This window comes from Erpetoichthys calabaricus, chromosome 3 (genome assembly GCF_900747795.2).
Source record: "Erpetoichthys calabaricus chromosome 3, fErpCal1.3, whole genome shotgun sequence".
Lineage (NCBI taxonomy): Eukaryota > Metazoa > Chordata > Cladistia > Polypteriformes > Polypteridae > Erpetoichthys > Erpetoichthys calabaricus.
The window spans coordinates 183,985,083-184,000,915 of NC_041396.2; the positions used below are offsets into that span (position 1 = coordinate 183,985,083).

General features: G+C 35.7%; 1 protein-coding gene across 3 annotated transcripts in view; it reads left to right on the top strand.

The window, feature by feature from the left end:
- Window positions 1-380: 380 nt before the first annotated feature.
- Window positions 381-15,833, top strand: part of tube1 (tubulin, epsilon 1) — a 35,998-nt gene continuing 20,545 nt past the window's right edge. For all 3 annotated transcript variants that reach the window (XM_028797582.2, XM_028797581.2, XM_051925246.1), the window contains exons 1-6: window positions 381-522; window positions 9,857-9,930; window positions 12,398-12,450; window positions 12,871-12,931; window positions 13,023-13,138; window positions 15,536-15,657. In XM_028797582.2, coding sequence (XP_028653415.2) covers window positions 498-522; window positions 9,857-9,930; window positions 12,398-12,450; window positions 12,871-12,931; window positions 13,023-13,138; window positions 15,536-15,657 — 451 coding nt within the window. In that variant the 5' untranslated portion in view covers window positions 381-497. The remainder of the gene's footprint in view (window positions 523-9,856; window positions 9,931-12,397; window positions 12,451-12,870; window positions 12,932-13,022; window positions 13,139-15,535; window positions 15,658-15,833) is intronic.

Genomic DNA, 15,833 nt, shown 5'->3' on the forward strand with positions numbered 1-15,833 from the left:
ATTCTGGAAAGAATGAACAATAGATTCCCCTGTAGCGCCAGCAAACTGGTTGTATTGGAAACAGTATGCGTCCCAGCAAACATGTTCGTTTGTTTGTAAACCGATTTATAAACCAAATAATCCACTGAGTTGAACCCCGCCTTAAGCAATATAATCACCACAAAATGCAATATTTCTAGTAGATCTTAAGGGCATTTACCGTCAGACCGTCGTGCCTGTATGTGATTAAATACGTGAACCAGTATTTCAACAGCGCTGTACTCAGATCTTTTAAAGGCGCTTAAACAAATGAGGGGCTTCACAACGCTCCTGCCTATCATATGACGAAACGGGAAAGCCGTTGCAATTTGTTGGTCGTCATGGTGATAACGTCATCAGAATGCGACTTCAGAAAGTTCCGTCTGTCAAATGTGTTGCTAGCATAAAGGAAAGAGAAGCTCACGTTTCAATGGTTATACTTTGAGTCTGGTGTTAACACACAATTTTATGCGCTGAAGATGACACAGTCTATCGTGGTGCAAGGTGAGGTAATTCCTAAATTGAATATATGCGTTTAATTTCTTAGATTCAGTAAAATGCAATTATGCTGGAGTATGTTGTAAGTTGAATGTCGTTAAGGAAATACTTTTAAGTCGTAAGTAAAAAAATAAATAAATAAACATTATTGTAGATAATACAATAATAATTTCGATACATTCTTTAAATCTCCAGAATAAATACTTTTTTCTTTTTCCCTGCAGAATGAAATCATCCTGTTTAGAGTAGATGTGTTTAAGCTCGTTCTCATACGTGCCGGTTTAACTCGGGTGGTTTTAAGTAAACGTCCTGTTGTTTCCTAGTTTCTGCCCTTGTTGTTTCAGTGCAGACATATACAACAATGTTGGTTCTAATTTTATATAATTTGTGTATTTTGTAGAGAAAATGTGTACGTTAAATACAGTAATTTCAGTTAAGTGTCCAGTACAAGTTCACTTTAGAACTCAAGATTTCTTCACCTGTCACAGTTTGGTACGGACTATTGTTTACGCCTTCCACTTATTACAAAAGTAAAACTGAACCTCCATTATCATTACTTAATAAGAACATAAAACAGGTAACAAATCATGCCATTTAATTAAAAGCAGCAATTAGTTACGAAATTGTAAAAATGATTGCAAAATATTCCAACAAAAACATGCAGTTACAAACAAAATTTTAGAATCACTATATCATGGAATATGGTAATGTTCTGTTTCTGTAAGTACTATAGAACTACGTACATGTTTCTAAAACAAGAGATAATTAGGTCAAGTTCAACTTTACTTTTATAAAATTTCAAAAAGTCTCAAACTAAAAATATTCCTCTCGGAGGTATAGAAGTGCGAAAAACACTCTTTCAAATATATATAAGATTATCAAAGCCAAGTAAATAGATTGTCTTAGAATAATACATTAATTAATACTTGGAAACTCTGCTGTGGATTTTCTGAAGAACAACTCGGTTTGTTGACCTGCTTAATATCTTGGTGTGGAAAGAAACCTGAATTCCAACTTCTTTTAGTTTAATGCTCAACCTCTAATGTGGGACCTTATCAAATGCTTTCTGAAAATCAAGGTAAATCATATCATATGCACCAATCAGATCATATTCTTTTGTCAGTTCCTCATAGAATTCCAGCATGTTAGTAAAACATGACCACCCTCGTCTGAACTAATTCTGATTGTTCAGTAAAATTCCTGTTCTTGCCCTGTTTTGCTCAGTCTTAACCTTAATAATTCGTTCCATTAATTTATCTATGAATGTTAAGCTTACTGACCTAATGGGTAAATATGGGTAAAATTCCTTTGGAATTTTCTTAGTGCTCAGTAATTTCCTAAAAACATGCATCAAGGGTTTATACAGTGGTGTGAAAAACTATTTGCCCCCTTCCTGATTTCTTATTCTTTTGCATGTTTGTCACACAAAATGTTTTTGATCATCAAACACATTTAACCATTAGTCAAATATAACACAAGTAAACACAAAATGCAGTTTTTAAATGATGGTTTTTATTATTTAGGGAGAAAAAAAATCCAAACCTACATGGCCCTGTGTGAAAAAGTAATTGCCCCCTTGTTAAAAAATAACCTAACTGTGGTGTATCACACCTGAGTTCAATTTCCGTAGCCACCCCCAGGCCTGATTACTGCCACACCTGTTTCAATCAAGAAATCACTTAAATAGGAGCTGCCTGACACAGAGAAGTAGACCAAAAGCACCTCAAAAGCTAGACATCATGCCAAGATCCAAAGAAATTCAGGAACAAATGAGAACAGAAGTAATTGAGATCTATCAGTCTGGTAAAGGTTATAAAGCCATTTCTAAAGCTTTGGGACTCCAGCGAACCACAGTGAGAGCCATTATCCACAAATGGCAAAAACATGGAACAGTGGTGAACCTTCCCAGGAGTGGCCGGCCGACCAAAATTACCCCAAGAGCGCAGAGACGACTCATCTGAGAGGTCACAAAAGACCCCAGGACAACGTCTAAAGAACTGCAGGCCTCACTTGCCTCAATTAAGGTCAGTGTTCACGACTCCACCATAAGAAAGAGACTGGGCAAAAACGGCCTGCATGGCAGATGTCCAAGACGCAAACCACTGTTAAGCAAAAAGAACATTAGGGCTCGTCTCAATTTTGCTAAGAAACATCTCAATGATTGCCAAGACTTTTGGGAAAATACCTTGTGGACTGATGAGACAAAAGTTGAACTTTTTGGAAGGCAAATGTCCCGTTACATCTGGCGTAAAAGGAACACAGCATTTCAGAAAAAGAACATCATACCAACAGTAAAATATGGTGGTGGTAGTGTGATGGTCTGGGGTTGTTTTGCTGCTTCAGGACCTGGAAGGCTTGCTGTGATAGATGGAACCATGAATTCTACTGTCTACCAAAAAATCCTGAAGGAGAATGTCCGGCCATCTGTTCGTCAACTCAAGCTGAAGCGATCTTGGGTACTGCAACAGGACAATGACCCAAAACACACCAGCAAATCCACCTCTGAATGGCTGAAGAAAAACAAAATGAAGACTTTGGAGTGGCCTAGTCAAAGTCCTGACCTGAATCCAATTGAGATGCTGTGGCATGACCTTAAAAAGGCGGTTCATGCTAGAAAACCCTCAAATAAAGCTGAATTACAACAGTTTTGCAAAGATGAGTGGGCCAAAATTCCTCCAGAGCGCTGTAAAAGACTCATTGCAAGTTATCGCAAACGCTTGATTGCAGTTATTGCTGCTAAGGGTGGCCCAACCAGTTATTAGGTTCAGGGGGCAATTACTTTTTCACACAGGGCCATGTAGGTTTGGATTTTTTTTTCTCCCTAAATAATAAAAACCACCATTTACAAACTGCATTTTGTGTTTACTTGTGTTATATGTGACTAATGGTTAAATGTGTTTGATGATCAGAAACATTTTGTGTGACAAACATGCAAAAGAATAAGAAATCAGGAAGGGGGCAAATAGTTTTTCACACCACTGTATATGTACTCAATAACTTCCTTATGCACTGAAAGATAAATGTTATCTGGTCTTGCCAATTTGTTTGATTTCATAATATTTAATCTGAGCAGTACTTCTCCCTCTGCAATTTCCAAAACATTCAGTACCTCCTTAGTAGTCCCTGTTACAGCTGGAAGGTTACCCACTTATTCATATGTGAAAACTTATTAGAAAAATGTAGGGTTACAGCAGCTGCTATTTCACAGTCTGTATGTTTTAATTCCCTTTCACTATTCCCGATGCATTTCACCTTGTCCTTGACTATTCTAAATACTAAAAGGATCTCTTTGTGTCATGCTTTGCTTTATCTGCAATTTTCCTCTTTAACTGACTTTTAGCTTCTGTAATATCCTTCCTAACATTGTCCTTTGCTCTCATCTGCCCTACAATTTACATTGGAGTTATTAGTTTTATATGTCCTATACAGATGTTTTGTTTGCAGCTTCTTTTTTATCTCCTTACTTACCCACTGCAGAGTTTTTTTAAAAATTCCTACTAATTACAATTTTTGGGTTTTACCTGTCCTGCATTATATGTAAAACATTTTAAAACCTATTCCACTGCTCCTCAACTAACTGTCTCCACACTTAAAAGCTTAAACCAGTTTACCCCTGTGAGGGATGGCCAGCATCTTTACCCGGCCAGGACATACTGTATTCCTGGGCTGTACTGTGATTGGTGCTAGTGGGAAACGACTGGAAAACATTTCTCACGGAATAAAAGTCTTCTATTTTATGGCACTTTTGTCTGTGTTTGTTGTGTCAGGTGTTTGGGTGGCTGACCTTGTGGTTCACACCCCTTTTAGACTTGGCCACATCTGTTCAAAATTTACCCTTCCAAAATTAAACTTAACAGTTGTCATCTTTACATCTGCGCTCTTACAAAACACTGAGAATTTTTTTATATTTTGGTCATTTGATCCTAGTGGTTCAATCACCTCTTCAGCTTCAATTCTATCCAGGGGCCTCATGTATAACGCCGTGCGTAGAACTCACACTATAACATGGCGTAAGCACAAAAGCGGGAATGTGCATATGCACAGAAAAATCCAGATGCAGGAATCTGTGCGCACGCAAACTTTCACTTTCTTCCACTACATAAATCCCGATCAGGCCTTCTGTCCCGCCCCAACTCCTCCCAGAATTACGCCTCTTTGAATATGCAAATCGATATAAATAGCCTTCTGTGAAAAGACAATGGCAAAAGCACAAGGAAATATAGAAGACTTTTAGCGAATACCAAGTGGAGGCAAAGGAAAAACGTACCATTTGTTGGTTTAAACAGTGGTATAATCAACAAAAGGAAGTTGATCGAGTGACATAGAGTGTCGGAGAAACTCGAAAGCTCAAGTTCACAAAGTCACACAGTGCCCGAAATAAAAAAGAAGTCGCATATCAAAGTTGGCGTGAAAAGGCGACTCATAGCCCACCGTCTGAGTGTCATATGAAAGCTTATTAGGGTACAGACAAAAAAAATAGGCACACAGTGGGGAAAAAAGCATGAAATGTCAACTTTAATCTCGAAATTTCCACTTTAATCACGTAGTTATTTTGTCATTAAAGTAGAACATCATAAACTTCATCTTAAAATCGTTTATTTTACTAGTTTCTCAAGTAGCACGTTAAATGCTTTGTTCTGTGTTTGATCTTCTATGTGCTCTATGTGTGTGAATCACTATGTGCTTCCGTTCTTTCTCTTTCTCCGACAGGACACAGAATCCATTGCATTCGTGATATTACAGCTCTCTGAATAATTAAAATACTGAGATGTATACGTGATATCTTTTTCATGATGATAGGAATGAAAGCATGTTATTAAACATGGGAACACGTTTTCTTTCTCCAAATACCCAATTGCCACACAATCAGCTCTGTAATAGAAGTTAAGCCATCTGTAAGCTTAGAACGCCGATTCTTCAAAACTTTTAAGGAACATTAAAATATCTTCGTAGTACATGTTTAATTATTCTATCCGTCTATCCTTCCAGTGTCGCATCAGCACCAGCAATAATACAGCGCAAGGCAGGAGCTATCCGTGAACTAGCTAGTGCTGCGGCACCGTGTCCTCACATTTTTAATTATTAACAATACAGATTATTTAAATAAAGTTAAAGTTTTATGTGTATACTATAAGCAACATATTTTGCTGCATTTCATCTTAAAAATTATATCATCATCATACGCGCTTTATAAAGTGGCGCAGGTTGTGCAATATTATAAATGTAGTGCAAGTTTACAGTGGGGTAATTGTACTTATAAGTATTAACAATTCTACAAGGAGCACTTGATGGACTGATTGAGTGCGTTTATAGCTCTTGGGATGAAACTGTTTCTGAAACGTGAGGTCCATACAGGAAAGGCTTTGACGCGTTTTGCCGTGGTTGAGGTAGTGTGTGCTTGAAACTGTATACCGATAATTCTCTTTTCGATCAGCTGCTGCTGTGATTCCCCACTCAGATACAGTGATATAAATACTCCGAGTGGTGCAGTGAGAGTAATATGGAAAAAGATGATCCGCTGTGGCAACCCTTAACGGCAGCAGCTGAAAGAAGAAGAAGATGCAGTGAGCGTAACAATGCTAAAGCAGTTATGGTATTTGTAATACTATGGCTATTCCCTGGACCATTATATTGCTACAGGTTAATTACAATCAGATGCATTACACTAATAAACAATATGCAGTTAATTTCAGTGTATTTATAAAGCCGCGTCAGGAATGTGGGTCTAAGAAAGAAAGCGTGACCACACAGGAACAGTAGCAGTGCTTTGACGCTGGGTGCCGCCAGTCTGCAAAACCGAGTGGAGAAATTGCGGACGCCAGGGTATGAGGTACCGTGGAAATGTGCGTGGCTTTACGCCAAGTTTAGGTTTTATACATCGCGATTTGAGCATGGAAACGTGTGTACGCAACATTTCTGTGCGTACACACCGTTTATACATGAGGCCCCTGGTTATTACAAAATACTAAATCTAGAAAAGCTTTACCCCTGCGTTGGTGCTTTAACTTACTGTGTTAAAAAAACTGTCACTGATTACATCTAAAAACGTCTTCTGTTGTTCTGCACTATTTACAAGGTTAGCCCGATTAATATTCAGGTAGTCCTCTGTGATTATAATATCCACCTGTAAACATACCTTTTTAATATTATTGAAATTACTGTCAATAGCTCACTCCCAAAAAAGGTTTCTTTCCTTAATGCTTTACTGACAAATCCAGGCGTCCTTACTAAGATGTGGCTCATCATCCAACTGAAGAAGACTTGCATTTAAATTCTGCTTTAAATAAATGGCACCTCCACCTTCTTTTTCTGTTCTGTCTATCTTTCCTAAAAAATACGTATCCCTCTATGTTATACTCATCCCCATTTTTGTTATTTATCTAGGTTTCTGTTATTGCTATAATATCATAGTTATGCTCAGCTACATACAACTCTTAACTCGCTTGGTTTATTTTTTATAAGGCAAGCTATTTTTAATGTTTTCCCATTTTTACTTTAGCATTTACACTTTGGGTTAGAATTTATGGTACTATGCATATTTGTTTGTCTCATCATGTGCAGTTCTTAACCTGGCCTGTCCTAAAGTACCTGACCAACAATTACTTACTTTGATATCTCTGCTGATTCATTTTGAAAAAATAAAACCGAAGTTGTACGGGTGGGCTTGTGCATAAGGTGCCAACCAATGAGCACTCACCTTGAAATACAATTCATTTACTACACGCAAGATAATCTTGTCTTTCTGATGTCTTGTTTTTGTCATACCATGACAACATCGAGAAAAGAAAATAAAAGGGCTGAGGTTGTGGCTGGACTCACCATGTCTTGAAAACCTTTGCGCAGGTTCCTGTGCTATCAAGCAGCATGTTATTGTGCTGAACATTCTGCATGCAGTCGTGCAATTTGTCATACACTGTAATTCCTAGTCATATAATCTGACATCCTTAAGGTGATGACAGCCAGCAGTTGCAGTTATTAAGTTTTTCATCATCTCTGACTAGAAGTTGTGTAGTGTGAGGCCGGATTTATATACAGTACAGGAACCTGCAGGAGATAATATTGGGTCCCTTCCTCTTCACCTTCTATCCTTCAGACTTTACATACAGCATTGAATCTGGTCAGTAATAGTTCAGTAATAGTCAAGTGCAGGGAGGACAAGACCAGTGGAGGACGTTTTGAATGGTACAGATGGAACTAGCTGCAGCTCAACATGTCAGCTTCAGGTGGCCAGCTGTAATCTGTCACTATTAATAGAAAAGTTGTAGTGGTGATGTGGACCTGCAAGTATTTTTGGTGAATCTGTATAGCAGCCTGGAGTGGAATGAAATCAATGAGTCTCCTTGCAGAGTCACTTTGTTTGCTTAAAGCAATGCCAGGAGAAAAAAAATCCAGAAAATTAGATTGTCTGATTTTTGAAGAATTTATTTGCAAATTATCGTGGAAAAAAACTATTTGGTCAATAACAAAAGTTCATCTCAATACTTTGTTATATACCCATTGTTGGCAATGACAGAGGTCAAACGTTTTCTGTAAGTCTTCACAAGGTTTTCACACACTGTTGCTGGTATTTTGGCCCATTCCTCCATGCAGATCTCCTCTAGAGCAGTGATGGTTTGGGGCTGTCGCTGGGCAACACTGACTTTCAACTCCCTCCAAAGATTTTCTATGGGGTTGAGATCTGGAGACTGGCTAGGCCACTCCAGGACCTTGAAATGCTTCTTACGAAGCCACTCCTTCATTACCCGGGGCGGTGTGTTTGGGATCATTGTCATTCTGAAAGACCCAGCCACGTTTCATCTTCAATGCCCTTGCTGATGGAAGGAGGTTTTCACTCAAAATCTGACGATACATGGCCCCATTCATTCTTTCCTTTACACGGATCAGTCGTCCTGGTCCCTTTGCAGAAAAACAGCCCCAAAGCATGATGTTTCCACCCCCATGCTTTACAGTAGGTATGGTGTTCTTTGGATGCAACTCAGCATTCTTTCTCCTCCAAACACGACGAGTAGAGTTTTTACCATACAGTTCTATTTTGGTTTCATTCCTCTTCTGGATCATCCAAATGCTCTCTAGCAAACTTCAGATGGGCCTGCACATGTACTGGCTTAAGCAGGGGGACATGTCTGGTACTGCAGAATTTGAGTCCCTGGCGGCGTAGTGTGTTACTGATGGTAGCCTTTGTTACTTTGGTCCCAGCTCTCTGCAGGTCATTCACTAGGTCCCCCGTGTGGTTCTGGGATTTTTGCTCACCATTCTTGTGATCATTTTGAACCCACGGGGTGAGATCTTGCGTGGAGCCCCAGATCGAGGGAGATTATCAGTGGTCTTGTATGTCTTCCATTTTCTAATAATTGCTCCCACAGTTGATTTCTTCACACCAAGCTGCTTACCTATTGCAGATTCAGTCTTCCCAGCCTGGTGCAGGTCTACAATTTTGTTTCTGGTGTCCTTTGACAGCTCTTTGGTCTTGGCCATAGTGGAGTTTGGAGTGTGACTGTTTGAGGTTGTGGACAGGTGTCTTTTATATTGATAACGAGTTCAAACAGGTGCCATTAATACAGGTAACGAGTAGAGGACAGAGGAGCCTCTTAAAGAAGAAGTTACAGGTCTGTGAGAGCCAGAAATCTTGCTTGTTTGTAGGTGACCAAATACTTTTTTCCACCATAATTTGCAAATAAATTCTTTAAAAATCAGACAATGTGATTTTCTGGATTTTTTTTTCTCATTTTGTCTCTCATAGTTGAGGTATACCTATGATGAAAATTACAGGCCTCTCTGATCTTTTTAAGTGGGAGAACTTGCACAATTGGTGGCTGACTAAATACTTTTTTGACCCACTGTATGTGGAAGAAAGAAGGCTGGTTAATTTCTTGAATTCTATGTGGATTCAACGGTGTTTGAGACATTTCATAAACCACCTCCATCATGGACAATAATACACATCTTTTTCATACCATACTGGTTAAATGTTTGCATTTTATACAAAAGGCTCTGTGTTTTATGATGGTTACTGTAACCATGTTGTTTCCTTCAAGATTAATACACTTTCTTTCTCTATAAATCAAACTATTTGTTATTTTAGAATGTACTGTAGCAGTGCACCCTTACATACAAGCAATGTGTTTTTTGATCTTAACTGATCTTCTGTGATTGCCACTAATCACTAATTATTAGTTAATCTCATTTTCTTTTTCTAACTCGCCTCTTTCATTATGAAGTGCTCATTTTCTATTGTCAGATTCCTCTCCACTCCTGATTTCAAGTTCTCATTCACTGTTGGGCATTTCCCTTGATGTAAACATCTTTATATTTCATTCCATTTCTTTTTTTTTTTTTTTAGTTGGCCAGTGTGGTAACCAGGTTGGATGTAGATTTTGGGACCTTGCCTTAAGGGAGCATTCAAGTATTAATAAAGTAAGTAGCATATGTCATATTACTGCCTGTACTGTTGTCCCTATAGTATGCCCAGATTATTAAAAAATACATTTTTAAATCCAACCACCTTTAGAACACAAGATGCTTTGAATGGCATCATACATTTCAATTATCTTTCAGAGAGAGTTCATACATTTGTTAGTTGAATATTTTTTTACAATTTCAGTAATAAAAAATGCATTGCAGTTTTTGAAAAAAAATTAAGTTATACCTTTGATAAGAAAATCAGCTTCAAATGACTTAAGCAAATGCTTTTGTTTCTTTTGATGAAACAAGAAAGCTCAACAGTGTATATGAGAGTTTTCTGCATAAAACATATCCTCTTAATCATTGTTATCATGGTTTTCCCTTGAATGTGTATTTTCTGATATTTAATTGTGTGCAGAACTTCTCTTTATCCTAACTGTAGTGATGTTATCACTTCTAATCTGTTTAGCCTGTATATAGTACTGTGTAAACTGACCAGAATGGCAGAAAGCAGCTATGGGTACATGGTGAGAATTATACAGAAAGATGTCCACTCCGGTTGTGCTCAGATTCATTGGAATTACCACCTTTATGTAATAGTGGAAAATTCTTTGTATTTATTTTAAATATTAAAAATAATAATATAAATGATATAGTTTAATGTAACCTATGTTTTAGTTGTTTGGTTTTTTTTATACACTATTTTTATTTACAATTAATCATATAGTATTGTAGATATATTGTGAATTTCCCCTTGGGATTAATAAAGTATCTATCTATCTATCTATCTATCTATCTATCTATCTATCTATCTATCTATCTATCTATCTATCTATCTATCTATCTATCTACAGTATATCATAATAATAATTAAAAGCATGGTTTGAGGCTAATGAAATGGTTTTAGATATATAGAAACTTTATTAACCCCAAAGGAATCTGCAGGGTTACAGCAGCAGATAAAAAGGCACGAATAAACATATATTACATTTATTGTAGTAATCACTGTAACTACAGGTTTTTGTTTTAAACATTTTAACTATCAGTCATTGTATCTTTATTTGATCTCATTGCTTAAATAACTGGTTATTTTTTCTTCTTTTACTATACTGGGCTTTTCTGACAATAAATTCAAATGTACATTTATAAAAAAAAAAAAAAAAAAGAAATATTTGTTTTTTATCATGGTTTATATACTTAACTCTCTTTTTTTTAATTTTTGTAATAATTCACCCCTTTTCTGTGGCATTTGCTGCCTTAATTTTATCTTAATAATGGAAGTGAATGGCCAGTGGAGTAGACTCAAGGGCATTTGACACTGAGTTCTGAAAGGTTGCAGCTACTTTAGTGTACCAGTAATACATACTAGAGTGCTTATTTGGAAATAACAGCTTTATAAACCAAAATATCAATCAGAATCAAAATGATGATGATGATGATAAAAACATTAAACTACTAATTTACACATATATGTGTGCAGGGGCAGGCATTGAAGAAGTAGCATGCAAGGTTAAACTAAACTAAATATTTAAAAACAATTTATTTTCTGTTTACTATTTTATTTTTGGTCATATGGGAAAATTTACCTAGAATGATGTGAAACTGTGTGCTAGCTGTAATAAAGTAAGCATTTGTTGACAGGAATCTTAAAAGTGGCCAAATTTAACTTCATTAATCAGATAAAATTCAATAAGATATATGGCAGTAATTTTCTATTGTTGTTGAGCAGAAAAGAAAATAGCTGTTTGCTTACTGTAATGAATGTTTAAAAAAGTTCAAGCACACATCAGTAGTAAGACAAAGACCAAAACTTAAAGAACAGGCAGAAGCAGGAGTTAAATAATATTTTAAGGGTGCAGAAGAGGTATTAACAAAAAAAAAATAGTGGCCTACAATTTACTTAGTACTAGTATAGATCAAGCAGATGAGCAGTCCGGTACAAAGAGCAGTCCCAAAATGCTTTGAATGGATTTGTTTTCTTGAAGGAGAGAGTCATCCATTTCCAGTCAAAAATAAGAAAAGACTAATCCAGGAAGTTTTGCGCAAGATGTAGATATCACAAATAACTTGGCTTACTGTAGATAGTGTGTCCAGGGTAATATGATCCTGGATTTGGTGCAAGGTAAAGAAAACCACTGTTCCTTGTACATTTAACTTTTTTCAAATAAATTTGATATGATTACTCAGCAGGGCAAAGCAAATTTCTGTTTTAAATTAAACCACATTTATTTCTAGACTTCTTTTTCCTTTGTGATATCTTGTGTATCGGCGGGGGGGGGGGATTAAACACACTATTAAAATAACCAAAATGATTCACATCAATTACCATATTTAGATGCAACATGAATTGATTTTTATATGGCTGTTTTTTATTAGACTTTTAGTTTTAATGAAAACAGATAAGATATACTTTTATGAGGAGACTTTTGAATCATTGTTGCATTGAATATACCTAACATTTTCTTATTTTGCTTTTTAGAAAGGAATCTATGATGATGCTTTAAGCAGTTTTTTCAGGAATGTCGATACAAGGTATGCTTTTCCAGCCTTTTTAGCAACTCTTTTCCAATCTATCTATATGCTTTTATTTACTCTGGACATTACATATTTTATTTTGTCAACTTGTGAGATAAAAAGGTGACCACTGTGATTTATTGTTCCTTTACATTTTAGGTTGCACAGTGTTTGGTTAAAGTGTTATTTTCCAAGAACTAACAAAAATATTCAGCTGAAATTATTTATGATGATTGCGCTAATGTTAGAGCTAGTGTTCTTAGGGTAAATGCAACCATTTTCATCACAGTCTAGCTTCTGTTCTAAATTTTTTAAGTTTCACCTTTTTTTTTTCTTTTCATGCTCACTATTAGCAAAGTTTAGACTAGAATCTTGCTTTGTTTGATGGACACCCCTTTGTAGAGTATTTAAAATCTTAATTGTTGTCATCCTTTTTAGGGCTGGTGATGAAGACTGCAGTGGTTTGTCTGGAAAGAAAATTCAATCTCTCAAAGCCAGAGTAAAATATAATTTTGGTGTATGCTACACAATAGCTGCAGTACTAAACATGTATGTTGTTTGAACTCTTATAATTGCTTTCCTTTTATCAGGCAGTTCTCATTGACATGGAAGAAGGTGTGGTGAATGAAATGCTTAAAGGACCCCTAGGTGAATTATTTGATAGTAAGCAGTTCATTACAGATGTATCCGGCTCAGGAAACAACTGGTAAGATGCTAAGTATATTTAAGCAGATATTTAAATGGCTCAAATAAATTTTTTTTTTTTTTTTTAACTGGGCAACTTGTTAAGGAAAAGCATAATGAAGGAAGTCAGTTATAATTAAGGCAGAAAAGTATGTCAGATTAGCAGCAGTAATTGTTTACTAATTAAGAAAGTGACTGGAATGGCATTACTGATTTATGGGGTTTGAAGGATTTGGGTTTTAGGCTGGACAGTTTGTGATGACAAAATATAAGGTGATATGGAAGTAATATATGTCAATCATGATTTAATATTTTTTTATTTAATGCATAAGGTATGTTAGTACTGGCTTGCACTGCAGAATTTGAAAGTGCTTAAAGCTACATTTGTAAGCCTACTATGTGCAGACCACCCAGGTTAGAGAGTTACTACGGTGTTAAGTCAGAATAAAACATGTTAGAAATTGTAAGTTGCATTTGGGGACTTAGATAACTGATCTCAAAGTTGGAGAATTTTACATTTTTTAGTTACTTCATCAAAGAGTCAGCTATCCCAATTTTCTTAAGTATTTTTGTAATAATGTGTTATGGTCAAAAAATTACAGAGCTGATAGAATGAAGTTACATGTGTTTGAAGACTACATTATATATCTGTCAGGTAGTTAAAATATAGGTCAAATAGGAAAGTGGTGTCTCAATAGTTTTCATAGGTAATATTGTCAAATTCAAGTGATGTAAATATGGCATTGATTGATTTGTTTTTGATAGCTGTTGAGTATCTCTGACTAATTTTAATTCAAGTTTCTTACACACAACTTTTTTGAAAAACATACCCGATGGAGTGTTATGATCTCTGTTGAAGTCTCAATGTATAGCTATTGGCAGTTTTGAATCATGTTGAAGAGCAAATCTAGAGCTTTGCTAATAAAGCACAGTGTTGGAGAAGTACTGAATAGTTATAAAGTGCAAATAATATAGCGGTGAAGTTGTTTTTAGTGTTCCTGTTTACTTTGTGCTTACTCAGGTAGGCTTAGATTATTCATTTCCTGTTATATTATTATACTCATTTCTAGACAATTGATTTTTTTTTTTTTTATTTGAGGTTAACTTCAAAGGGCCTCACGCAGCAAGAGAATTGACCTGGTGCCTGACTCTTGCATCATTTGACTAGCTTGTATTAGGGATCTATATAGCCTTCAGTAGTGGCTTTCAGATGAGTAAAGGAGGAAAAAATATATATAAAAAAATACACCTTGAAGTAACCATTTTCAAGGTAAATTTGAAACCATAAACTAATCTATAATTGAAGTCTCACAGAGTGTTTCCGTGTATTACGATAAATGAGTTTAGACATTCATCAATACTTTTCAATAGAAGGTTTTCAGATTTCAAACATTTATAGAGTTTTCTCTATTCACAGTATAAAGAAAACTGAACTTTCCAGCTATCCTTAAAGGCTATGAACTCCAAATTTCAACAAAATCTGTTCTCTGGGAGTTAAGTTGTTCCATGTAGACAGACAAACTGATAAACAGAGACATAGACTTGGTTTTCTCATTATAGGATAACTCGCCTAAAAAGAGAGTAATTAATAGGACAGATTAAGGGGAGATATTGCAGAGTAATACATAATTAGAACATAGAATTTCAGGCTACTTAGTGTACATTTGTAGTGTTTGTGTTGTGACTATGTGGCTTTGACGTATATTGAAGTAGTTCACTTTGCAGCCTTGTGTTTTAAAATTCAACACCCTAGTCACCAGTTAAGGCACACAATCCTTTTCATATTTTAGTTTAATTAAGTACTATAGTATATCCTTTAATAAAGTAGAGCTTTGCAATTCTGTAGCTCATAGGAGTTGGTAACTTTCATAATAGCCAGTGGTCTCTTGCATTTGATGTTTATAAACTTCATTAACACTGTTCATACTTTACAGAGAACATAACAAATAGAATATGTCAATTCCTAATGATTTATTGAATTCAAAAAATACAAAATGTCAAGGTATAAAAACAAACCATATTGGCCACCCTTGTGTTAAAAGTCACTTTGAATCAACCATCAAAACTATTTTAAGCTAACTTAAGCTGAATATGTCTTATTTATATTGATGGATATAACTGCTTACAAGATCTTATTTTGGATATAGCTTCTGGGTATAACATAAACTAAAATTCTTAGGTGTATTCAGTTTTTTCATAAAATGATAAATTGATAATATATTTGCTTTTCCTTTCTAGACCAACTGTTTTTTTGCCAAACGAATATTGTGTTTTTGGTAAACACTCTGCTATTAATGTGATTTATGTTCTGTGCTGATGTTCTGCCTCACTATTGTATGTTTCTGAGGCTACCGTTTTCAAACATACAACATTTTGTTATTTTAAAAAAAGATTACAAATGTTATTTCTTTTTATAAAGGGCTGTTGGGCATAAAGTATATGGGTCTACATACAGAGAGCAGATTGTTGAGTGCTTAAGAAAAGCTGCAGAACAGTGTGACTGCTTGCAGTGTTTCTTTCTCATACATTCAATGGGAGGAGGTAAGCTCTGCTTTCATAACATACATACCAATATGATGGATAATTAAGGAGCCATGTCAAGCATATGCGTAACAGTTGAGTGATGTTGTAAAGTTTTTGTTTTCTTACATTATGTTTGTCAGATCTGCTTATTAGTTAGGCCTGTCTTACAGCAGTAAAATTGTGAGAAGAAAGCT